This window comes from Melanerpes formicivorus, unplaced genomic scaffold (assembly GCF_026170545.1).
Source record: "Melanerpes formicivorus ecotype bairdi unplaced genomic scaffold, bMelFor1.0.p_v2 SCAF_14, whole genome shotgun sequence".
Classification (NCBI taxonomy): domain Eukaryota; kingdom Metazoa; phylum Chordata; class Aves; order Piciformes; family Picidae; genus Melanerpes; species Melanerpes formicivorus.
This window is the reverse complement of record NW_027142366.1, coordinates 12,055,099-12,079,286: the sequence shown is the minus strand read 5'-3', so window position 1 is coordinate 12,079,286 and position 24,188 is coordinate 12,055,099. Positions and strand designations below refer to the sequence as shown.

General features: G+C 58.8%; 1 protein-coding gene across 1 annotated transcript; it reads left to right on the top strand.

Moving 5' to 3' along the window:
* The first annotated feature begins 11,329 nt into the window (after positions 1-11,329).
* On the top strand, positions 11,330-23,293 carry HS3ST2 (heparan sulfate-glucosamine 3-sulfotransferase 2). The gene is made up of 2 exons (XM_068147058.1): positions 11,330-12,074; positions 22,000-23,293. The coding sequence occupies exons 1-2, from the start codon at positions 11,587-11,589 to the stop codon at positions 22,616-22,618; spliced, it is 1,107 nt and encodes a 368-aa protein (XP_068003159.1). The 5' UTR covers positions 11,330-11,586; the 3' UTR covers positions 22,619-23,293.
* Positions 23,294-24,188: the final 895 nt, after the last annotated feature.

The window sequence follows — 24,188 nt, the reverse complement described above, 5'->3', positions numbered from 1 at the left end:
GTGGCCATCACACCAGGCATCTGGGCCTGCTTCCAGCCCTCACCCCTTCTCCCGGGACTGGCATTGCTGGGGCTGCCAGGCTGCCTGCTCAGGCTGCCAGGGTCCTAGTGGCTGCGGACGCTGCAGGTGGGTGCAGGACCAAAGGACCCATTTAGCAGCCTCCTGCCCCTGCACACCAGGAAACCTGATCCCGTTGTGCTGCTGACAATTAAAAGGTCTGCAGCAGTTAACACTGCCTGTGGTCAGGCCAGAGATGGGCACAGGAGCTGCTCATGGCTCCTGAAGAAACCAGGAGCCATAAGAGAAACTGTCCTGTGTCTGGCCCCTGGAGCAGGGCTGGGGGCCAGGGCATGGCACAGCACAGTCACCCACCTCAGTGCAGGAGCCCAGTGACAGCTCCACACAGGCACTGAGCAGGCTGACCCTGGCCCTGCTCCCCTGTGCCATGAGGTGCCCAGGGAGCCTCAGCTGGGAGGGATGCCCTGCCTGAGGCAGCACAGTGCTGGGCACAGTGACAGAGCAGCCACAGCCCCTGCAGAGGCAAGTGGCATTTCGATTGATGGCACTTGACACACAGAGAATTCCCCACAGCGGGCAGCCACTCACCCGGCTGATCACAGGCTCTGGCTTCTTCCTCTAATTAAAACTCTCCCTCACACTTTAATTCCTCTGCCCCCACACTCCATGTTCTGGATCAGTTCCTAATCTGACTCTAACTGCCTGTGACAGGCAGCAAGGTTGCCCCATGCCCAGAGCTGCAGTGCCCAGCTGTGGGGCAGTGCAGACCCAGCACCATGGGCTCAGGGTCTGTGGGGATGTCCCTGCCCACTCCTGCTCCTGCACAGGAAATATTCATGCACTGGGCAGGTCCCTGCCCTGGCCAGGTGTGTCCCAACCCAGCCAGATGTGCCCCTGCTTTTCCAGATGAGCAAGTCACATCCCCTGCCCATTTTGCAGCCATGTCCATGGTGGGGCACAGACCACAGCTGGTCCTTGTGTGCCCAGTGTCTGGATGTTTGGGTGGGGAACCCACCTGCTCAGGGACATCCTCATCAGCATGGTCACAGAATCACAGACAGGAAGGGACCTCAAGGATCATCTGGTCCAACTTCTCTTGGCAAAAGGCCATCTAGAGAAGTTGGCTCAGCACCTGTCCAGCTGAATCTTACCTGTGTCCAACTCTGGCTCTGTTTTTCCCACATGAGCCAGGATCCCCCTCCCAGATTCCTGTTTGCAGCCCCTGCATGGGCAGCTGGGCTGCCTGTGCTGGGCAGAGCTGGGCACACCTGCCCATGGCAGAGGCATTCAGCCAAGAGGGTGGGCAGGCAGGATGGGCAGGACAGGCAGCCACACTTTGCTGCTGACCACGCTCAAGCTCTGCTCTGGTTATAGTGGGGAGGAGTGAAATGGGACTTCTGAAGGAGGGAGACAGTCTGCCTTGGGGGCTGATGGGCACAAAAGGTCCCACTTGGGTTTTGACACTCTGGGACTCCTCTGTAATGGAAATGTTTAAACACAGGATTGAACCCTGACACGAGCTTCATTTGGGATGGAAGTAAGTGCCCATGGAACAGAGCCTGGAGCAATGGGCACAGCCCTGGTGTGGGAGCTTCAGGGGAACCAGAGATGCCAGCAGGGCATGATGGCATCAGGGCATGGTGCTGCCAGACCATAGCCCACCCGCAGACCCCTCCCCAGGGACCACAGGTACCTTGTCTCCCCTGTCCTACACACTGTTCCCCTCCTCTACAGGGGTTCCCTGTCCCAGCCACGTCCAGCCCTGGCACTTCCAGGCTGGCAGCCACTTGCAAGGTAAACACCTGCAGCTGGTTTACAGACCAAGGTGCCAGGCTGGTGGCAGCAGCAGTGGGTGAGCCTGGGTCAGGCCTGCTGGCAGCCAAGTCTCTGGCCATAATGAATCTTGATTTTGTGCAGCTGAAATATGGCTCCAACATTTCATTTTGCTGCTAAGAGTTCTGACATGGCTGTTCCTGGAGATTATTGCTGGGATTTAATGAGGGATTTGGCCTCTCATCTGTGATGTTCCCTCACCCTGGCATGTGCCGCAGCCCCGCTGCCCACTGCTCCCACGGGAGGCTTATGGCTGGTGGCCCTGTGCCCACAGTGCTAGGTGGGGCACATGGGTCTGCCTTCACTGTGCTGCTGTGGGGGAGAAGCACAGCTCAGGCACTGGGAAGGCATGAGGGTGAGGGCAGCCCTGGAATGGCACAGTGGCTCTGCCACAGGCAGGGCTGGCCTCACGGCCATGCTGGTCTCTGTCTCTATCCACCCCAAGTGGGACCATGGCACAGTGGGACAGGGAATGCTTCTCCTCACACCCTGAGGTGTGTGGTGGCTCCTGGACTCAACCCTGAAACAGGTGAGAATTGTCCTGCCTCAGCTTCAGGCCCAGGAAAGAATGAAGGGGGGATCCCATTAGCCCCTTGCATCTGGGCTGGCATTGGGGTCTGACCCTTCTAGACCTGTTCCTGCACCCAAGAGGATGAGGCCAGCATGGTTCCCTACACCAGTTTTAGCTACTATGCACAGCACAGCACATGGCATGGCACAGCATGGCATGGCACAGCATGGCATGGCTGGGCAGAACCCCAAGTCTTCTGCCCCAGGGAAGAGCAGTGTGTGGGGCTGGTCCTGGGCTTGGGGCTGCAATGGGGTGAGCAGGGGGTGCCATCCATCCTTGCCACTGCCTGGAGGTATGGCAGGGAACAGAGACCATGTGGCCAGAGCAGATTTGGTGCTTATCAAATCAAGGAGCAGCTGGATTAGAGGATTAGAAGCCAAATTAATTACTAATGAGTTCCCTGGCCCGCGGGTGGCTCTGACATGAGTCCCTGGGCAGCAGCAGTGCCCATGGTGCGAGGCAGTGGGAAATAGGCCATTGGTCAGTGGGACAGAGGATGGGACTGTACTGCACTGGCAGCTGAGACCCCCTTCAGGGGGTGTGTACTGTGCCAGCAGTGCCCAGTGCCAGGCCTGAAAGCTGGCAGTGCAGAGCTTGAGGCTGGAGGAAGAGCAGCCCCACACCTGTGGGCACATCAGAGAGGTACCCCCCAGACTGGCAGGCATTTGAGTCAGGGGGCTCACTGGGACTGGGCCCTCCTCCAGCCTTGGCACCAGCCTGTGCTATCTCAGTTTCCCTCTGGGATCTGCCCTGGAGCAGTGTGTGCCCAGGAGTGTCTGTGCCATCCCACCCCATGGTGCCCAACCCCTGAGCTGCAGCAGGAGGTGGGAGCAGGGGGGTGGCTGTCCTGTTGGCACTGTTAATTGCCTGGGTAAACAGTGCTGACAAACAGCTCTGCCTGTCCCCATTAGCCAGGACACCCGGGCTGCTCTCCATCTGCTTCCTGACCTGGATATTAAACTGCAGCAGATGAAGAAAACATCTCCATGGGAAGAAAGTTTCCTTCTGCCTGCCAGGGCCATGGCTCAAGTGTGCCAGGGCCAGGCTAAGGAACACGAGGATGGAAGGACATCATGGTGAGCATGGCAGTGAGCTGACCATGAGTGCCAACCCTCTGCCAGGCACTGTGTCCCCTCCCTCTGGGCACCACTGGAGTATCCCAAAGTGCCATACCCATGCTGTCAGCCAGGAACTGCTGGCATAGTTCTGAGGGCACCCATGGGGACCTGGGCATCCAGTGTGGCAATCAGCCAGCCTTGCCAACCTGCCCAGGAGGACAGTTCTGCAGCAGCTGTGGCCCCAAGGGATGCCAGCCCACTGTGGAGCTGGAAGGACTTGAAACTAGATCAGTATGGCCTCTCCCTGCCTCTGGGTGGAGTTGAGTTGTATCTCAGCCAGGTGCCTTCACAACTCCCCAGGGACAAGAAACCCCCTGGGCAGGGTGCAGGGCAGCCCTGGCCACTGGTTGTGGCCACCTTTCACTACAGCCTCTCAGCATCGCTGTGCCCCAAGGCCAGGCCACTGCCACCACTACTGTGCCCATGGGATGTGGCACACAGCATGGGGACGGCTCTGTGCAGTTGGCACTGGCTCACAGGGCCCAGCTCTGCTGACCCATGGCACAGCCAGCTCCATGCCAGATCACCATGGGAGCATGCTGCCTGCTGGGCAGCTCCAGGCTCCTCTCACTTGTCACCCTGGGCTAATTGGTTTACCAGAGACTGCTGGGTCACTAATTACGAAGCCTATTGAACAGCACATCTCAGCTCAGGGATACAATTAAAAGTTCACCCTAATTAATCAGGGGTAATTAACAGACCTTGCATTTCTCCAAGATTAATTAATCAAGGAATCCAGAACAAATCAATGTGGGCAGGAGGGATGCAGGGGGGGGAGTGAGAGGGGTCACAGGGGTGACATGATGCCTGACCCAATTTTCTGGGCTAGGGGCTGCATTGAGGTCTCCACTCCAGGTCCCATGGCCTCCAGGGCAGTGCCACTTCCCACCCACTGCCCTGCCACACTGAGACCCTGGTCTGCCCACTCCATGGCACAGGAGCTGCATGGCTCCAGTGACACAGGACCTGCTACAGGTCCAGCCAGCAACAGCACCATGGCATCCCTGCTGGCACTATGGGGGTGGGTTCAGCCCACCCAAACCTTTGTGCCCTGCTCCGTCGAGGCCTTGGCCACGCACAGGTGGGCAGCAGTGCCTGTGCAGGGCTGGGGACCTGGGGCTGGTGGCTGGAGCACTGTGATGTCCTCGGCTGAGGGCTGCCGCCGCCGTGCCAGTCGTGGTTTGGCTGCAGCTGCTTTGTCTCCAGCTCCCCAAGGAGAAGCACATCGAGATCCTCCAGACAAAGTGATGGATGCACATCGGTGTCTGGGGGTATGGATCTGGCTCACTGGCTGTGCTGCTCCGCTGCTGAGGAAGCCTCGTTTGCGGTGTGATCGAGGACCCCGTGCCAAAGCACGGGAATTGATGTGCTCCTAGTGGGGAACTTAATCACCAGGGGGGAAATGCCCACCTCGTTTTTCTCATGAAAGAGGAAGGCAGTGCTTTGATTTTTGGCTGCAGTATAAACAGGGTGTGATTAAATATTGTTTTCCCTCTCTTTCTTGTCATTAATCAGGCTATGGCTGGGAGCGCTGGGTGTGACGTGGGGACACTTGCTTTGATTCCTCCAGTTCTTAAATGGTTTTGTTCTCTTTTCAATCCCCTTAAAAATAGCAGGCAGGGTGTTTCAAAGTGCTCTTGCTGGAGAGTGCTTCTGATCTGGAGGATGCCTGCTCCCCGGGAGCCATGCCTGCGGGCAGAGTGCCAGCCATGGGCTCCTCCCACACCCTGCACGTGTGGTACCGCTGTGTCCTGCCACAGTGGCCCTGGCAGCCTGGGCAGCCTTGTGGCACTGGCACCGACTGAGGGTTTGGGGCTGTGCTCTGTGGTGCAGCTGGAGAGAAGCCACCCCAACATGCATCCCACTCCATGCTGGCAGAAAAGATCTCTTGGCACCTGGGGCACCACAGTGAAGCTGCAGCACCCTGGGTGTTCCCCCAGCCATGGTGGTTACTGCCCACTCCTGACAATATGGGTGCCCAATGCAGGGAAGTGCAGGGCAGCCTGTGCCCCTGGCATCCCATATTGCCTGATAAGAAAGCACTTTTGGGTGCATTTCCTGCCCTGAGCTCACATGGGCTGTGATGGGAATTGATACCATGGCAGGGAAGGGTGGGCTGGAGGGAGCTTTTGGCCACACTGCCCAGTAGAGCTGCAGGAGGGCACAGGGCTGGGCAAGTGTGAGAGCACCAGGCACTCTTCTTCTGCCTTCCCTCTGCCATCACCTCATCTGCCACCTCCTGTGCAGCCAGAAGACACTGCAGTGTCACCAGTGGCTGGTTCAGGCTGTTCCCAGAGCGGGATTGATGCTGGTGGCTCTGCAGGGAGGAGTGCACAGGCGGTCCCAGCTGCTGGCATGTGGTGAGGTCCCTCCAGTGCACTGAGGAAGAAGCACCAGGCCTTCCTCCACCCAATGACAGACGAGAGCAGAGCAGTGCTGAGGTGAGTGTGGGTTGTGCAACTCTCTCCCTTTGGTGTGGATGGGGCAGCTCAAGGTTTATGCAAGGTGAGGGTGGGGTTAGGGAGCTCTGGAGGAGCTGGGCTGAGCTTGAGGTGCCACTGCAAAGAAGCTTGAGAAAAAAACCTCCCAGCTTGTGTTTGAGAACAGATTCCTGGCTTGCAGTTAAATATAATCGTGACGGTCTGTGAGCCAGAGATATTTCAAGTTATTGAAGATCTCGCTCCTGCCCCTCTGATCCCCAAGGAATGGTAATGAGATTGAACCCAGGCAGAGCTGCTGAGAGCCTGGGAGAGCTCCATGTGTGCTGCTGGAGCGATGAGGAGCGGAGGATGGTGCAGGGTCTCTCTCTGCTGCATGCTGCAGCAGAGGCATCGCTCTCTGTACTCCGCTGAGCCACAGCAGCTCCAAGCACCAGGGGCTGGCAGACCCTGCACAGCCACCCAGAGCTCTCTTGCACCAGGGAGCTGCCTCTGTCTCCTTCAAGGGTAGGAATCCCAGAATCCCAGCATGGTGGAGTTGGAAAGGACCTCTGGAGATCATCCAGTCCAATCCCCGTGCTAAAGCAGGGGCACCCACAGCAGTCCGGGAATGTGTCCAGGAAGGATGCTTGAGGTGGAGTAAGGGAGGATCCAGCTGCCGTTGGGGTCCAGATATGAAGAGCCTGTGGGTAATCTTCACCCTGCCTGGGGCCCTTCTCTCCTCGTGGCAGGAACTCATCCTCAAGCCTTCATCTCCAGCACATCTGGGAGGCACCCCTCACTGTGGACAGGATTCAGTTCCCAGTCCCAGGGCAGGTGCCCCTCTGCCCAGGCAGTGGTGCCTGGGGATGGAGGCTCAGCCTGACCTTGCATCCTCAGCTGCTGGCTGCGGTGCTGGGGACCCACTGGACCACATCCCAGTGGGAGCAGCCACGGTCTCTGGCGTGGAGGGTGGCAGGGCTGTGGCTCTGCTACCTGCTGTGAGGGGTGGGAGCCCCAAGGGCCCTGGCGTGCCCCTGCCCACCTCCAGTTATGGTCTTTGCAGCGTCAGTGACAGATATGTAAGGATTAAATTGCAGTAATCTCTGTAATCTACTCAGCAAGATTAAAGCCTCCCCCCCGCCCCCAGGCTTTATCCCTTTCATTCCAGGACTCTGCCAGCAGTGATTACAGCCGGGGGAGCCATTTAGCTTTTAAGCAGTGCTCCATCCTGCTTAAAAATGCATTTCAGAATCAAATGAGTTTGTTCAGCATGGCCGGGGCTGGCTGCTCCAGCTGGGCAAGAGGCTCAGAATTAGGACCAAAGTAGCTTGAGTCAGAGTCAAAATTAAATTTACTGTTTCTGGCCTTATTCAGAGTACAGTGCATTTACAACTGATTAATGAGGCTTAACAGGAGTTTCAGACTTTATTTAAGGCAGCTCAGAAAGTCTCCTCTTCCACCCTGATGTCTGACAGGCATTTTGGGCTCTGCTCCTCCAGGGAGACCCCACACTTCAGAGCTGGGAGTCCTGCCAGCCAGAGTGAGGTTGGGTGGTGATGAGCTGAGGAGCTGCAGGAGCCCAAATCAGCCTTTGGAAGCAGGCTGAAGCCAGGGCAGCTGAAATGCCATCAGATCTATCTTCTGCACTACCAAGCCTGTAGCTCTCACCATGGTTGGGATGGTGTGAGGGCTGCACCAAAGAGGAAGGAGGGAGGGAGAACCACCTGAGTGCTGGCAGGTGCTGCACTGATGCCAGAGCCTTTGGCTGGAGTGGGAGACAGTCCCACTGTGCCCCCAGTGTTTGGAAACGGCCAGGTCGTGCTGGCATGGGTCCCCTCACAGCACCCAGGGTGCTCCTGGGGGATGTGCAGCAGATCTCTAAGAACCCTGAGCCCTGACCTTTCTGGCCCCTTGCTGCTGCCCACAGATCTGACTTGGCTCTGTTCCTCTCTCTTCCACTTCCCATATGCAAAATGATTATGTCCTTTTTCCATCCCCAAGTTTCCTATCAGGGTGGGGAGAATGGGAGATACTTGAGCAGCAGAGCCTGTGGTGGAGGCTTTGTGCAGGAATTCAAGGTCATTACCAGGTCTGTGTGACTGGAGCAGCCTGGCTGCCCTGAGGATACCCTGCTCAGGTACAGGTACTGCTCAGCCATCACTCTCCAGCACAAAGAGAGGTGGCAGTTTGTCAGCCCAGAGTCAAAAGGTTGTTAATGACACTCACACACAGAAATCTGGATTAACAACGGCACTTTGACCCTGAGGGTCTGTTGCTCTTTTGGAGGTGTGTTTTTGTTTGATTGTTTTGTTTTGGCTCTGGAAATAAATTCTAGCCCTGATCTCTTTCACCTACAACCTGAAGTCATCAAGGCAGGACACCACCACCTCTAATCTCATCTGCTGTTTCCAGGATGCATTTCATTGTTTCCTCTGTTCCTGTAGGTTTCATGTGCTCCTGGTACAGACTTTGTGTGTTTCTGTAATCCCCTGATCCCAGTATTTCTGGTGCTTTTCTCTTTTTGCCTGCCCATCAGCTACTTCTGCCTAGGATGAGCCCTCAGACTGGGTCATTCCCAGGGAACCCATCAAGCTGGAAGCCTCTGGGGAGCAGCTTCTGCCCACAGTCAGTTCATGGCATGAGAATGGGAGCAGTGCCTCAGGAGGAAGCAAGGTGAAAGAGCTGAGGGTTGGGGACAAGTTCCAAATCTCTTCTTCAGTGTTTGTGCCATGAGCTCTGTCTGGCTGTGGCCCTTGTGGTCCCATGAGCTGAGAAGGGTGGAGAGGGAGCTGCCCAAGAGGCTTCCTAAAGGAGTTTGGAGAAATTGTCCTGGGGCAAACCAGCATCAAGGAGCTGCAACTGGTCTGGGAGGGACAGGACCATGTGAGGGACCTTCAGAGTTGATGCTGGACAAAGAAGTGGAGTCATAATCACCCCAGCAGGGAGATTGGAAAGTTTGGGAGTGATGGAGGAGGAAAGATAGGAAAGATCACCTTGGGGAGAGAGACAGGAACCCAAGATGGGGTCGAGATGAGGGGTTCTGGTGAGACCCTGGAAGCGACTGACAGATGAAGAAAAGACAGAGAGGAAGATATGAGTCCAGCAGTAAAACACAGTGCCAGGCCAGGGGTGGGTGAAGGGAAGAGAAGAGCAGGCAGGACTTTCTGCAGAGCTTGCAGGTGTTCTTCCACCCCTGTGCCATGGGACACTGGCTGATGAGAGGGGAATCTCCTGCAGTGGTTTGGAGGCTGCTTCTTCCCATGATACTAGGGTAGCTCTGGCAGTAGCCTGTGCCTGGCTACCCCCTCTGAGAGGGATCTCATTGGGGAGCTGATCCTGGGGCTTCTGCTAGCACGGGTGGCAGGGCTGGGGGCATGATGCCAACAGCAGAAAGCTGTTGTTTCCGTGGAGTGGGGTGTAAACAGCAAACATGTCATGGGAAAGACATGCCCTGCCAGGATACAGAGGCTGGAAGCAAAATTGTCAGCTTTACAAAACATTCCTCCCTTGCAAGCAGAGAAACCTGGAGGTGTCTGGGCATCCACATAGCTTTATTTATCCCGACGCCTCTAATGTTCATGCTTAAGCAATGTGTTTGCTGCCGAGGTTGGAGCACCACATGGAAGCAATACAGCAGCTAAAAATGGAGAAAGCAACTTTTCTGCAGATTTAACACTTTGTCACAGAGTGGAACTGAGTGATGGGCACCTCGAAGGGGAGCTTGCCAATGCCTGGCCCCTGGGTACCCCCTGACTCCTGCCCTGCTGTCGTTGTGGTGCAGGTCAGTGTCCCCAAGCTTGTGGGCTCTGTCAGTGCTATCTCCCTGCTTGGGCACACAGCCCAGTGGAAGTACCAAGCATAGGTGAGTTTACACCAGCCAGGCAGAGCCCTATGCTCCTGGCTCCTTACTGCTGGCCCTGGATGCCCGGCTCTGTCCCCCTGCCCTAACCCCCACAGAGGTGATGATGCCCTTGGACCTCCTTGCCCAGTGCAACAAACAATGCACCAAATGTTCCAACCCAAAACCTCTGCGGGGGGCCCTTTAGCACATCAGGAAGATGAGGTTCGCCCCGCAAGGACTCAGCCTTCCTCTCCAGTTCCTCTCCTGTGTCAGCAGACTCTTTCTTCCTTAAACTATTTTTAACCCCCCAGGAGGCCAAGTCCCACTGTTCCCAAACCAGCACAGGCTGAGGAGGCTGCAGACAGCGCTGCTTTTCTGCTGTTTGTTCCATTTTTACATCTACACTGAGCTCCTGGGTATTGCATGGAAGAAAACCTCAATCCCACCCGGGTATGGCTGGCAGGGCGCTGCAGCTCCTCGTTCATGTCGGGCTGGCACTTCTTGCCTGTCTCTCTCCATTACCATCCTGCTTCTCGAGTAACAAAACAAGGAGTTTTCTGCAGCTGAGGGAGCTCTGCTGAGGAAGCACGGACGGAGCCTGCTGATGCTCCAGCGCTGCTCACGCAGCCACCAGCTCCACACGAGCAGCCAAGCTGCAGCTGGGGCTGTCAGGGTGCAGAGGAGAGGGAGCCGTGCCGAGCCAGAGGGGTAGGGAGGGAGCACCAACCTGCACCCATACCTTGCACCAGCCTTCTGGTTCTCCTGCTTGCATAGCAGGACGAAGCAGAGCAGCCAGGCTGAGCATTCCCGGCCGGGAACAGAAATTCCATTCTTGCATCACCCTCAAGTCTTTCCTCTGGCTTACTGGCGTTGCCACGGCGGCCGGTGGCTGCTCTCCCTGCCCTTGCCGATGACAGAAATGGGGGCTGCCACTCGGGGCGGCACCGCCGCGTCCCCCCCTCCCTCGGGGGAAGATGCTGCAGGCAGCGCGGCTCCGGCACCCGGGACGAAGCATCCCCGGGGACAGGCTGGGTACGTTGCCTCGCTGCCAGCGAGCACCCAGTCTGCTGCCAGCTGTGCCCTGCACAGCCCCGAGAACCGTCTGCCCAGTTCCCCAACGGTGTGCGCCCGATTCCGCTCCTGCTGCGGGCGGCAGAACTCCCGGCCGGGCTGTGGGGATAGGCGCGGGTGTCCCCGGCCCCGCACTGCTGCTCTGGGCAGCTGAGAACTCGCTGCGGGTTCCGAGGTGTCTGCAGGGCGGACAGGACAGCTGGCACCTTCCGCCCGGCGTGGCGGGCACAGGGCAGCGGCGGGGGCGGTCCGGGGAGCGCTCACACAGCGGCCGTGCCCGGGCAGGGCGGAACGGGTTGGACCCCGTCCCCGCCCCGGGCTGGAGGACTCTGCGCGGCGGGTGCCGGTGGCCCGACCCGGCCCAAGGGCGGCTGCAGCCGCGGAGCGATCGCGGGGGCTCCGGGAGGAGCTGACGTCAGGCGGCCCCTTAAATAGCAGCGCAGCCGCCTCTGCCCCGGCACTTCCCGCGGAGGCGAAAGCGGAGCCGCTGCAGACCGAGCGCCGAGCCGCACCCGCCGGGGATGGGAGCGGCGGTGGCCGGGCCGGGGGCGCGCAGGGGCAGGGGCAGAGGGAGAAGCCCCCGGGGACGACCCGGGCGCGCAGCCGCGTAGCTGCGGGACATGCCGGAGCGGGGCGCGGGAGCAGCGGGGCCCCGGGGGCAGCGGCGGGCCGGACCGGGCCGCGCCGTGCCCGGCGGCGGGGCCCCATGGAGCCATGGCGCATAGGGCGCCGAGCGGCCGAGCCCCGGCTGCGGCTCCAGCTCCGTCCCGGCGGCTGGCACGGAGGGTCCTGGTGCTCTTTACGCTGTCGCTGTCCTGCTCCTACCTCTGCTACAGCCTCCTTTGCTGCTGCGGCGGCGGCCCCGCCACCCCCCGTGCCCGCTGCCCGCCCGCCCGCGCCGCCGCCGCCAAGAAACTTCTGCAGAAGCCGCGGCCGTGCGGCCGCACCGGACCCGCCGAGCCCCCGCCCAGCGCCGTGCCCGCACGCCGCCCGCGGGACCCCCCGGGGCCGCCGGCCGGCAGCCCTCCGGGGCCGGCGCGCCCCGGCACCAAGCGGCTGCCGCAGGCCATCGTGGTGGGCGTCAAGAAGGGCGGGACCCGCGCCGTGCTGGAGTTCATCCGTGTGCATCCCGACGTGCGCGCCTTGGGCACCGAGCCCCATTTCTTCGACAGGAACTACGACCGCGGGCTCGAGTGGTACAGGTGAGGGCACCCGCCGCCCCGACCGGGCACTCTCCGCGTCGCTCGGCTGCCAGGAGCGTGACCCCCTGAGCCCGGCCCCGACTAGCGCTTTTTTACCCTCTCTCTGCCCCGGTGCTCTCGGTGGCAGACTCGGGACCCAGTACTGCCCCGTCCCTCGGCGCACCAGCGTGGCGGGAGCAGGCGATCCGGTGCTGCCGGCGAAGTCTTACCGCTCGCTCGCACTTTTTCTTCCACTGCGGTCCCCAGTCCAGGGCAGCCGTACCCCGGCCGTGCCCCGTGCCTCCCCCGCTCGGCCCGGGGAACGTGGCTACTGGAGCCCCAGCGCTACCGGGAACGGGCTCTGGAGATGGGTGGGCGCAGGTTTCCCGTCCCGTCTGAGGACATCTGCCCACAGGGGACACAGCTCCCTGTCCTGCAGACTCTCAGCATGCTCCTGCCATCGGGTTTGTTTCTGGCTCAGAGAGGGGCAGTCCCTGTCCCCCAGCACCATGTCTCTGAGTTCAGAAAGTGTGCGTCTGTCTGCGATCTCTCACAAACCACGGAGAGCAGAGTGAGTGGTCAGCAGGAGATGGAGTGGGTTCGATTTCAGTGGAAGCCCTTGTGAGAAGCTCAGGAGATGCGTGGGAGCTGTCACAGCATCCACAGGGCCACCCCCAGGTGCTGGCCCCACACTTGGTGCTGCATGGAATTCACACTTGGCTCACCATGGTGCCCGGGCAGGTGTGTCCATGGCTGTTTGCTGTGACAGTGTGCAGCACTGCAGGAACTCTGGGCTGCTGTCAGGCAGGACCATGGTGCTTCTGCTAGATATCAGCTTCGAGAGGCAGAGGAGGGCTCAGCCTGGCACTAGTGCCCATGAGCTCACAGTGGGAGCATGGTCAGTGTGTTGGAACATTGTGGCAGCTGGTGGGAGGCAGCCCACCTTACCCCTCCATCTCAGCAGTGCTTTCCCCATGGAGATGTCCTCTGTTCCAAAGCAGGACAGTGCTTCTCAGCTGCCAGGCTGACAGTGCCCACTCCCAGCTCTGCTGGGGTCTGGTTTGTCTCCTCAATGGGCAGGTCGCGGCTGTGCTGTGAGGATGCTTGGATCGGAGCTGCTCTGGGCAGGCTGGGCACTGGATTGCTGCTCCAGACATTGAAGCTGGCATCTGTAAACGTGGAGGTAGCTTGGGCACTGTATGGGGCAGGCTGTCTGGAGCGGGAGGCAGCTCTGCTGCCCTGCCTTGTGCTGGAGTCACAGTGGACCCTGTGGCAGAGAATGTTGGGCTGCTTTTGTAGTATGACCAGTGGCAGGAGGTGGCAAATCCAGGATAAGCATGGCTGGAGCTGTTTCCCTTTCCTAAGGCTGTCCTGTAGCATGTCCAGCTCCTCCTGGCCTTTGGAGTGCTGCTGCAGCAGTGTCCTTTGCCTGCTCGTGGCCCTCAGCAGGTCCATGTCACTCCCTCCACCCAACATCAGACACTGCCACCCATTGATAAAGGTCCTCCAGCGCAGCACGACAGGAGATGGAACAGTGTGTGGACTCTAGCTGAGCCACTTGCTCAGATGAGAGCTGTGTGTGTTCAGTGCCTGGCTGGGAAGTGGCCCCTCAGTCCTGAGGTGGGATCTCCCCATGCTGTCGTTGACCCTGCGAGCTCTCTGGATGCTCCCCATGTGCATGGCTGGGTGCAGGGGACTCTGGGGATCAGAGCTCTGCAGAACAAATCTTATGGCACCACTTCTGCAAGGAAGACCAGAGCCACATTGCCCAGCCAGGGCAGCTCTTGCCAGCACCTGTCTGAATGAAGGGAAGAGGCTGCACCCTAGGATAGCCCCTGCTTGGGCCACATAAGGGCACCCGTGGGCACCCAGCATGGTGCTCCTTGAAGAAGCAGGAGCCGTGTCCCTTCTGCACAGACTTTGACACTGAGGGGCTGTGGCAGCGAGCATCAAGCTCAGACCTCCCACCCCAAGCCATGATCCAGCCTGGAGTCCTCCGTGTGAAGGGACAGAGCCCGTGGCAGTGAGTGGCAGAGGTGATGGGCAGCTGCAGAGCGAGGCTGGGTGAGCAGCGCACTGCCCGGGGCCTGGCTCTGCGTCTGGATCGATGGAGAGAGTGCTGGAGCAGCGGGGCCTCCAAATCACTTCAGCTAAAACAATTAAATGACACTTCCTTGGTTTTATTACTTTTTTCTTTTTTTTTCCCTCCAACCTCACAAATGTGCCAAAACTTAAGCACAGAGGCTGCTAATGTATCAAACGTGGAATTGATTTTTCTTCCTTGCAAGTGGAGCAATTAAATGTAGAGCAGGTCTGACCCGCAGTGTGATGAGCTGCTGTGGCTCTGCCAAGAGACCGGGGAGCAGGAGAGCAGGATGCTGCTGATGGCTGTGTCCTGGGCAAGGGCAGAGCTGATGCCATGGACTCTGGCTGTGAAGGGATGTCCTGCCAGGACCTCAGGCAGGGATCTGGCTCCTGGCCGGGCCAAGAGGCTGTCCCCAGATGCCAGCTGGGCAGAAGTGATGCCCTCATGCTCGGTGAGCACCATGGTGTGGTGGGGTCTCTGCTGGCAGACTGGAGCACAGACCTCTTGGAAAGAGAGAGGCAAAGCCTTTCCCAGGTGAGAGCAGAGACTTTGGCTCCCAATCCAGCTCCATCCTTGTGCCTGGTGGGAGCTGAGTTGGTCTTGGATGCAGCTGAGAGCAGTATGAGATCCGAGCTCCTCTGGTGCTCTGAAAGCGACAGCTCCTGTTTCTCCGTTTTCTCTGCCCTGGAGTTGGTCTGATTTGGTGATGGCAGAACCAGCAAGAAGGGCACAGCTCCTGATCCACCTGTCCTTGCCAGCTTCAAATGTCATGCTTGCTCACAGCTGCTGTCTTCATGATGCCTGCTGCCATCACCCGGGCCAGCCTCATCTCTCTGTGCCCTGTGATGTGGCACAGCCGGACTCCTGTGCCCAACCATTGCCCAGGAGCTGCCTGCTTGCCCGCTTCAGACCCCAAATGCCCGCTCCCAGTTCACATCAGCCTCTCTAATCCACCTCGTTAGCTACAGACACACTACAGGAAAGGTATTTTTAGCGAGATCTGTTTTAAGCCATCTGAAAGCAAAGAGGCAGCTGCTGGGGAGAATCGATCCATCACCGATCCCGGACTCAGTGCTCGATACGGAGCCTTGCTCTGCTGCAGGTAGCCTGTGCCAATAACCTTCAGTCCTTCCAGAACACACAAGACGTCGTCGTCTGATGTGCAGTTAACTCTGAGCAGTGACTCTGCAGCCCCTGGGGTGCAGTTTTCCTTCCTGGGACTCCCAAGTAATCCTGTCAGATGTTCCAGCTTTGTTTTCACAGAGGGGCTTTTTCCCCAAGCAGCTCTGGCTGCCAGCTGAGTCCAGCTCCATCCCGGCAGCTCCACTGCATCCCTGCCTGGGGGATCCAACCCAGGAGGCAGGTGTCGGTGCATGGGAGAGCCCTGGATGCCTCCTGCATGGATCCACCTGCCTGAGTCCCATCCCAGGGGTGGCACGTGTGCCCAGCTTAGGATTCACCACCTGTGACAGGTCTCAGGGCACACCTGTGCTTCTGGGGTGCTGTCCTGCCCTGCCTTTGGTTTTGGGGTGCCCCTGGCACTTCTGGCCTCAGCATGATGGGCACTGTGGCTGGCCAGTGCAGAACCCACGGCAGGGGAGCATCCCTCTGCCATCCCTGCCGTGTCCCTGTGCCTGCAGGAGGGAATGTTGGGAACGTGGAAAGCCGGCCCCCGCTCTCCTCCTTGCTAATTGCTCCCTGCTAATGGCCAGGTTGGCTCACACACAAATGGGAGCCCATTAGGCTTTGCCCGGCGATGCAGCCTGTTTTGTGGGCTTGACTGACAGTGCATTTTGCTAAAGTTAATTAGTAAGAAGAGAGGAAAGCAGCAAAGCTTCAAGGATGCTTTGAAATTTCCTTGACTTCAGAGAGTGCCCTGGCTCTGAGGAACAGGCACAAAACCTCCGAGAGAGACGTGTGTGTGAGGAGCTGCCCTGGAGCAGCAAATCCCCTGGTCACTGCCTTGCCTTTGCCTGCCCTGCCCTGCCCTGCTTTCCTCTGGGTGAGCCCAGGGGCCGTGGAGACCTTTGCCCAGGCCCTGGGAGAAACAGGTAACCCCTGCAGGGTGCCAAGCCTGTAATGCTGAGGTGTGTTCTTGCTCTTTTCCATGACCTTGTTTGTGAGTGCTGCAATTTGTCCCAACCTTTGCTTCGGTAGCACCAAATCCAGCTCCTAACCTGGCATGGCCGTGGGCATGAGACTTCATGAGGCTGCCAGGTGAAGGATGTGGGTCCCTGCGTGTCCATCAAGGTGGAATCTGGAGGGGTGTGTCCTGCAGGGAAGGCTGAGGTTGATGAATGTGTGTGACCCACTGCTGTGGGGCTGGGAGCAGGGAATAGAGCAGGCTCCCGGGCCAGGCAGTGCCTGAGACCAGGTATCAGCCAGGCAGGTGGTTGGCAGCACTCAGCCCTTTTGGCTGCTTGCAGCCCTGGATTCTCTGCACAACGAGTGTGTCCCAGCTGTGTCTCTGGCATCAGGCACATCAAACGTGCCTGCTGCCCCTCTTTCCCAGTGCTGGCTTGTGACCTGGGGTCTGTGGGACCCACTGTTGCTGCCAGGACATTGCCCCATCCCTCTGCACATTCCTGGGAACTGGAAGGTCACCAAGTGTGCAACATGCCCCTGGCACCAGCCTTTAACTAGGGAACCCCTGCAGCAGCTTGTCAGTATTGGGTGATTTTTAAGACTAACATTAATTTTGAAGCTTCACCTATGGGAAGTGTTGCTGGAAATAGGGGAGGGGGAGATCTCAGCCTTTACCCATGAGCCACAGGGCCTCACTCAGCTCACACCAAGCGAGGTGGGTGCACGTGTGGGTGCTCCCTGCCCCAGCCTGGCAGCCTTGGGCTTTGCCAGACCCTGAGTCAGCCCTGGATGGCTATTTAGGAAGGGGGGAGTTGCACGTTGGCTGGTGTGCATGAAGGGCATCATCAATGTGCCCTTTGGAGGAAGTTTTGTTGACTTAAAGGACACAGTGGATCTCTGGAGCATTTAAATGATTAAAAATGAATCAGCAACAAAGTTAATTACTGTGTTCCACTGCTTTTGTGCATTGAAACGTCCCTCATTAGCTGGCTGCAGGCACTGGTGGAGCTTCTTTGAACATAAACATTTATTAAAGGCAGCCTCTCTGTCATTAAATCCAAGGGTGGTGGCAGTGGGAACGTGGAGACAGCCAGCCACTGCCTGGACCATGGTCTCACTCAGCACTGCAGGGACTCTGCCCCCAGGGCTAGCCCACTCCTGGCCCAGTTCCTGTCATGCTGACAGCCTCAGTGGAGGGAACGTGGCACGGGGGGGACCCAGCCCAAGGGACTCCTGTTTCCCTGTGAAGCCCTTGCAGGGATCTCTCCCTGTGAAGCTCTGGCTGTGCAGCTCTTGGCTGGGCTGTCCCCGTGCCCTACACATCTGTGCAATGTCACTGCACTAGGCACAGCTTTTTATCTTCCTCACACCTTGGTTTCTCACCTGCTTGACCCAGTTTCCTTTGCCTGAGCTTTCATCCACAGCTGCCCTCCACAGCCCTGCTGAGCCTGGCAGCACTGGGCCACCAGCATGGCATGGCATGGCATGGCATAGCACAGCATGGCATCAGCAGTGGGCAGGGAGCCCAAGTCTGGCTGTGGTGCTGGCTGCTGTGTAGCAGCTGTGTACACTTCACCATGTCGAGTGGGACTCTGTCTGTGCCTTGCCCTGCTCCTGTCAGGTACTGCAGTGGGCAGCACTCTGGCACAGCTCCAGCCAAGGGAACAAGGGGCAGACAGTGCCATAGAGAAGAGACCTACCACTGAGTCAAGGTGGAGTGACCCCATGGGACCATCCTGATGCCAGTCTGTGCCCTTGGAAGAGTTTCTGTTCTGTTTTCATCTCCTGTTGTGTCGAGCTGTAGCTCGAGATGTGCTCACAGCCCACCCTTCTTCACCTGCCCCATGCACATGCAGCAGGGACCCCCAACACTGCCCCACCTCTCTCTGAGCACCCCCCTAGGAGCACAACAAGTGGGTGCTGGCTTCTGCTGGAGGATTTTGGCTCCTGGCCACCTTCTCCCTGCCTGTGTTCCCTGCTGAAGCTCTGAGCCCATACTGCCAGCTGAAGAGGGAAGCGCAGCCCCCGTTGGTAGAGCCAGCACTTGGGGGCTCTGCCAAATCAAACAGTTGGGTTCATGCCCATGAGTGGATAGAGCCCAGGACTGGGCACACATCAGGCTCCAGCCTCTGAGGAGAGCCCAGGATGCCCACATCCAGCGAGCTGCAGCAGGCAGATAGTTAGCTGGGACACGAGGGGCTGGAGGGGCCGAAGGGGCTGGGGCTGTACTGGAGCTGCAGGGTGGGTGTCTCCCCTTGCCCACCTATCTGCAAGATCTCCACTGGCTGCTGAGTTCTGTGCCAGCTCTTCCCTGGGAGGGTGTTTCATGCACGTTGGACATCAAAGCAGCACGCAGCCAGGGAGCCCATGGTTCTTTAATGTGGGAGTGGTGTTGGGGCCGCGGGGTGCCCAAAGGCAGATTATGAGAGAATTAATAATTCAGGTGCAGGAGAGGTGCTGCAGGAAGTTAACTCCTTCAGGGCAAAGTGCTGTCTGTGCTGGCACAGCCAGGGCCAGGCTCTGCTACCCCTGTCCCACAGCTGTGGGATATGGGGGCTGCCCAGGGACATGCCAGCTCCTGGGTGCCATGGGAAATGGTGATGCTGGCGTGGCCACATCAGGGGACATGGCAGCAACTGGATGTGCCTGATCTGTGCTCTCTGTCCACTATCATGGGCAAGTGCAACCTTTGAATCTGCAGGTAGGAAGGCAGTGTTAGTGCCCACCTCCAACAGCACTAAAGGGCCTGTTTGTGCCCCTCTTGTGTGGTGCTTCTCTCCTGAGCAGCTGCAAGTCCAGTGTGGCCTTTGCCCCACTCCATCCCTAGTGATTTCTGAGTGGAACTGCCCTGCCATCTGCTCAGCACCAGCGGTTCTGACCTCCCCTTCTCTGTGCATCCTGGATTCCCCTTGGCATGACATGCAGCAGGTCGTTCCTGCCTGCTGCTGGCTGGGGAAGGGCTCAGTGAGGCTCCAGCCTGACCACTCTGGTGGGGAGAGTACTTGAAGCAGCTGGTGCTGAGGGAAGCAGCCAGCAAAGCCACCCCTCCTGCAGCAGAGGTGACCCTCCAGCTTGGCTGCTGTGGGTTAGGGTCTAGCAGGGTCACGAGGCCAGTCATGCCATCCCCATCCCAGCAGAACTATCCCTGTCTCTGGTGCAGCAGGATGTGGCCACCGACCATCCCTCAGCACCTGGCAGCTGTCCCAAGAAGAGCAGCAGGTTTGTTGTCTCCTCTTGGCACCCCGTTCTCCAGCCATGCCTCTGGTACATCACCAACACCGTGCCAGTGTTAGGTCTGGCATTGGTTGGCAGCGGCTTGCCCAGCATGTGCCAGGAGCTGGTACCGAGCCTGGCTGGGCATCTTCAGCAAAGCCACAGGCACTTGGATCAGGTGCCTGATGTGGCAGCAGCAGCTCCTGCCCGAGCCAGCTACCAAGAGCCTTCACCCCTGCGCGCCAAGCCGTGGGCTCCAAGCTGTGACATGCTATTTGTATGCAAATCACTCTGGGAGTGCAGGAGCCCGAACCCACCCTTTGGAAGTCAGCTGTAATTAGGTTTGCGATGCGTTTCCCGCAGCCCCGGGGATGCCGCCGTTAGCACAGAGAGCGATGCCTGGCTGACATCTCCCCCCCTCGCCTGGTTTCGCTGGTGATTTATTTATCTGTTGGGTTGTGTTTTGTTGTCTCAGCAGTCTCTGTTCTCCGGGAGCAGCAAACACTGGGAGTCCATTTAAAGAAACCCAACTCTTGTTTCATTTCAGTAATTTACTATGCAGAGGTTCTTAGAACCTGTAGGCTTGTGTTTTGCGTGCCCGGATCTACCTGCTCACATGATGCAGGTCTAACGAGCCTGAGGATGAGCCATTGATGAGCCAGGCTACCAGGGAGATGGATGGAGACTCCCTTTTTACAGGGAGTCCCATGGAAAAGGCAAGGGGTGATGGGGGCAAGTTACTGCTGGGGAGATTCCCGTTGGACTCCAGAAGAAAATGTTTCCCCATGAGGAGAGTTGGGCATTGGAATCATCTCCCAGGGGAAGCAGTGGAGTCTCCTGCGTTGGTCAGTTTGAAGACTCAGTCTGACAGGGTGCTGGGCCAGCTCATTTCAGCTCCACCATCACCTGGAAGGATTGTACCAGATGATCCTTGGGGTCCTTTCCAACCTGGCAGCAGTTTGATGATTCCCCACCAGTGCCTTGTGACAGTGAATCTCTGGCAGAGCTGCCCCGGGCTGATTTATGGTGGAGCTTGTTTGCGATGTGCAGGCACAGCCCCATGCCTGCTGCTAAATGAGCTGCCGGCAGTCGTTAACGGCAGTCGTAACCGGGATTTATGGGGTCTGGAGCGAAGCCGTGGGAGAGGCCAATTAAGCCACGGCTGTGCTCAGGTACCTCTGAAAACCAGCTCTGTTAATCTATGCTGACTAATTAGTGTGTTCTCTTTCAAACGATGAAGCTGGTGAGGAGCATGTGAGGCAGTGTGGGGTGCCCAGGGCAGGCAGCCCTGTGCCCTTGCTGATGGCCAGTAGCTCCTCTGGGCACATCTCTGGTATCTCTGGACCACAATCTCTTCTTGTCCCCATGTCACCTTCAAAGGCAGTTGTTTCCTGGATCCATGGGTTCTCACCACTCTTGGTCGATGCTGCCATCCCACCATGATGCCCAAGGTCTTCCACCACAGTCCTCTTGTCACAGAGGGTGTTGTGAGCTGCTCTTGGCTCTCCTCCCAGTTAGGGCTGTCCTGGGGCTTCTCTCTTGGTGACTGTGGGTGGTGTGGGTGTGGGGCCCTGCAGGTGTGAGCTGACTGAGCCCCCAGAACGGTGCAGTGGGAGGTGACTGACGCTGGGACACCCTTCCTGCTCCCTGGGGTCTCTGTGGGCAGGCTGCCCATGAGCTCTGCTGCTCTGTGCCAGGTACACATGGGCACCTTGCATTAAACACGGGGGTTCTGTGAAAAAAAACCAACACTCTTTGGGGCCCTTATCAGGGCATTCCCAGCGTGGGTGCTGGTGCCAGCTGGTACCTGTTGAGTGCTGGCCTTGTCCTGGATGCCAGTGCTCCCTGCCCACTCTCTGCCTGCTCCCTGCCTGCTGCAGCTTGGGGGACCCACAGCACTGTGAACCTGGCTGCAGTGGAGGTGATGGTTTGGTACAAGACCAATTTACAAATCTTTCCATCCCATTACTTTTTATTTGCTGTGGATGTTCCCCTGTCAGAGCAGATGATTCAATTAGTGCTCAGCTGGGCTGCAGAGATGTGCCATTTTCCCCTGGTCTGGTGCTGCCTCCCTTCCCTTGCAGCCCAGAAACAGCTGGGTGCAGGCAGGCCCTGTCTCAGAGCGCCTGGGCCTGAGCCAGGCCCGGCAGGGTGAGTGATGCCCCCGTGAGCAGGAGACAGGTGCACCCTAACGTCATGGGGGAGATGTGCCACGTTAATTGCAGCCATTGTGGCAGAAGTCATTGTGTTTTCTTCAGCAAATGGCAGCTGGTGTAGGGATGGGGGCTGAAGGGCTGAGCACAGCCTGCAGCAGAGGCTGGCTGCTGGGTGATGTTGCCCATGCCAGCAGCCAGGGCAGGTGGCAGGACCTGGGGGAGAGCCACTGCTGGAGGGAGCTTTGCCTGCCCTGTCCTGCCCTGTCCTGCCCTGTCCTGCCTTGTCCTGCCCTGCCCTGCCCTGCCCTGCTGGGAGGGGACACCCCACCAGCCCTGCACTGCAGACACCCCTTCCCCAAGCCCGGCCCAGCCCCTTCCTCACTGTCGCCACCTGCTCGCCTTGCAGGAGCCTGATGCCGCGGACGCTGGACAGCCAGATCACGGTGGAGAAGACCCCCAGCTACTTCGTCACCAAGGAGGCCCCGCGGCGCATCTTCAACATGTCTCGGGACACGAAGCTGATCGTGGTGGTGAGGAACCCGGTGACCAGGGCCATCTCGGACTACACGCAGACGCTCTCCAAGAAGCCAGACATCCCCACCTTCGAGGGGCTGACCTTCCGCAACCGCAGCCTGGGGCTGGTGGACACCTCCTGGAACGCCATCCGCATCGGGATGTACGCCGTGCACCTGCAGAGCTGGCTCCAGTACTTCCCCCTCTCCCAGATCCACTTTGTCAGCGGGGAGAAGCTGATCACGGACCCGGCCGGGGAGATGGGCAAAGTCCAGGACTTCCTGGGCATCAAACGGGTTATCACGGACAAGCACTTCTACTTCAACAAGACAAAAGGCTTCCCTTGCCTGAAGAAGTCGGAGAGCAGCGGCTTGCCGCGCTGCCTGGGCAAGTCCAAGGGCAGGACTCACGTGCAGATAGACCCCGAGGTGATCGAGCAGCTGCGGGACTTCTACAGACCTTACAACGTCAAGTTCTATGAGACGGTCGGGCAGGACTTCAGGTGGGAGTGAGCCTGGGAGCAGCGCTCAGGGATGTGAGGCTGCAGGCTTCCCTCAGGAGGGCCCTGGGGGGCCAGAGCCAGGAGCCCCTGACAGCTCATCCTGCCCCAAATCTGCGAGCAGAGGCAGGCAAGGAGCTTCCTGGGCTCTGGGGAGCTTGGGATGCTCCAACGTGAGCTGAGATGGGGGAAGACACAGAGTCCTGCCACAGCCACTGTGGGATGAGTGCCCAGGAGTCACTGCCCATCCTGGCGGGTTGGCAGTGCCATGGCTTGCTCCATGGGGTCCCATTTGCTTATACTGCCATGTGGTCACTGGGGAGCCATCACCATGGCCCTATCTCACAGCCTAGGCACAGGCTGCTCCAAGTCACATCCCTCCTCTGTGTCCCAAACTAAATGGGTGCTCCAGGGCTGCAGGCAGCAGGTGTGGGGCTGTCCCCTGGGGCCACATCCTGCCACGGTGCCAGGGTGGGCAGAGCTGAGACTGCCCCACTTTGCCTTTTGTCACACGTGGCAGCGTGGAACCGTGAGGGCAGCGAGATAGCTGCTTGGGAAAGGGATCTGTGGAAATGTCCTGCTGATGTGTCCTGTGAATAAAGCACAGCCTCCTGCTGTTACGGGTACTTTGGTGGCACCGGTGTCCTTGCTCAGCATGTCACCCCTTGGTGTAAATAAAAGCAGCTACCACTGGTCCGTGCATGGGCTTTTCTTAGGCCACAGCTGGCACCCCATGCTGCACCGCTGCCCGTGCCACACAGAGCCCACTGTGCCCATGGGCCAGGCAAGGTGGTGGCTGTGGGTCGGCCTGGCATGGCAAGCAGGTGACCTGTGGCACAGCCCTTCATGATGGGGTGGTGGCAGGAGGATCCCTGGGTTAGTGGCAGCCCTGCCAGGCGCAGGGGCAGGCGCTGCGTCAGAGGCTCGCAGCAGTAATTGCTGTTTGGAGCTAATGTGCTTCTGCAGGAGCCTGGAATGGCACTGAAATGTCAAGTGCTGCACGCTTTGCTGGGCAGCCCCCAGCTGGCACACAGCTCTCTGCCTCTGTCGCTGCTGTCCTTCAACTTACCTGCCCAGAAGGGGCAGCTGGACAAGATAGAGGAGCTGCACACGGGCAGGCTCTGCACACAGGGACTGGCAGCTGTGGCAGATGCCCTCCTCCCCACCCTGCCTCAGCTGCATGACACAGAGCAGCATCTGCAACACCTGCAGCACCCAGAGTGGGCACTGGAGATGTGCCCCAGTGTACACTTGCCCTGGGCAGCTCCAGCAGGATCATTCCTAGTCACAGCATGACCATGCTGGATGGGAGTCTGGAGCTGCTGCACCTTCCCAGAGCAGGGCTGGAGCAAAGTCCTCCTCCTGTGCTCCCCACTGCTCCCCAGCCCTGTGGGTCCCCCATGCAGCACCAGCCCAGCCCCTTGTCCCTGAACCCAGCCAGGCACTGGGTGGCACACAGGCCCAGTGTGGGTCAGCTCCATGGCTGCCTCTCCAGTGAGCACCTCACCACTCCCCACACCTCTTGGAGCCCATTGTGGCACCAGCCACCCAAGTCTTGGCTTCTCCATGGTGCCATTCTGCAG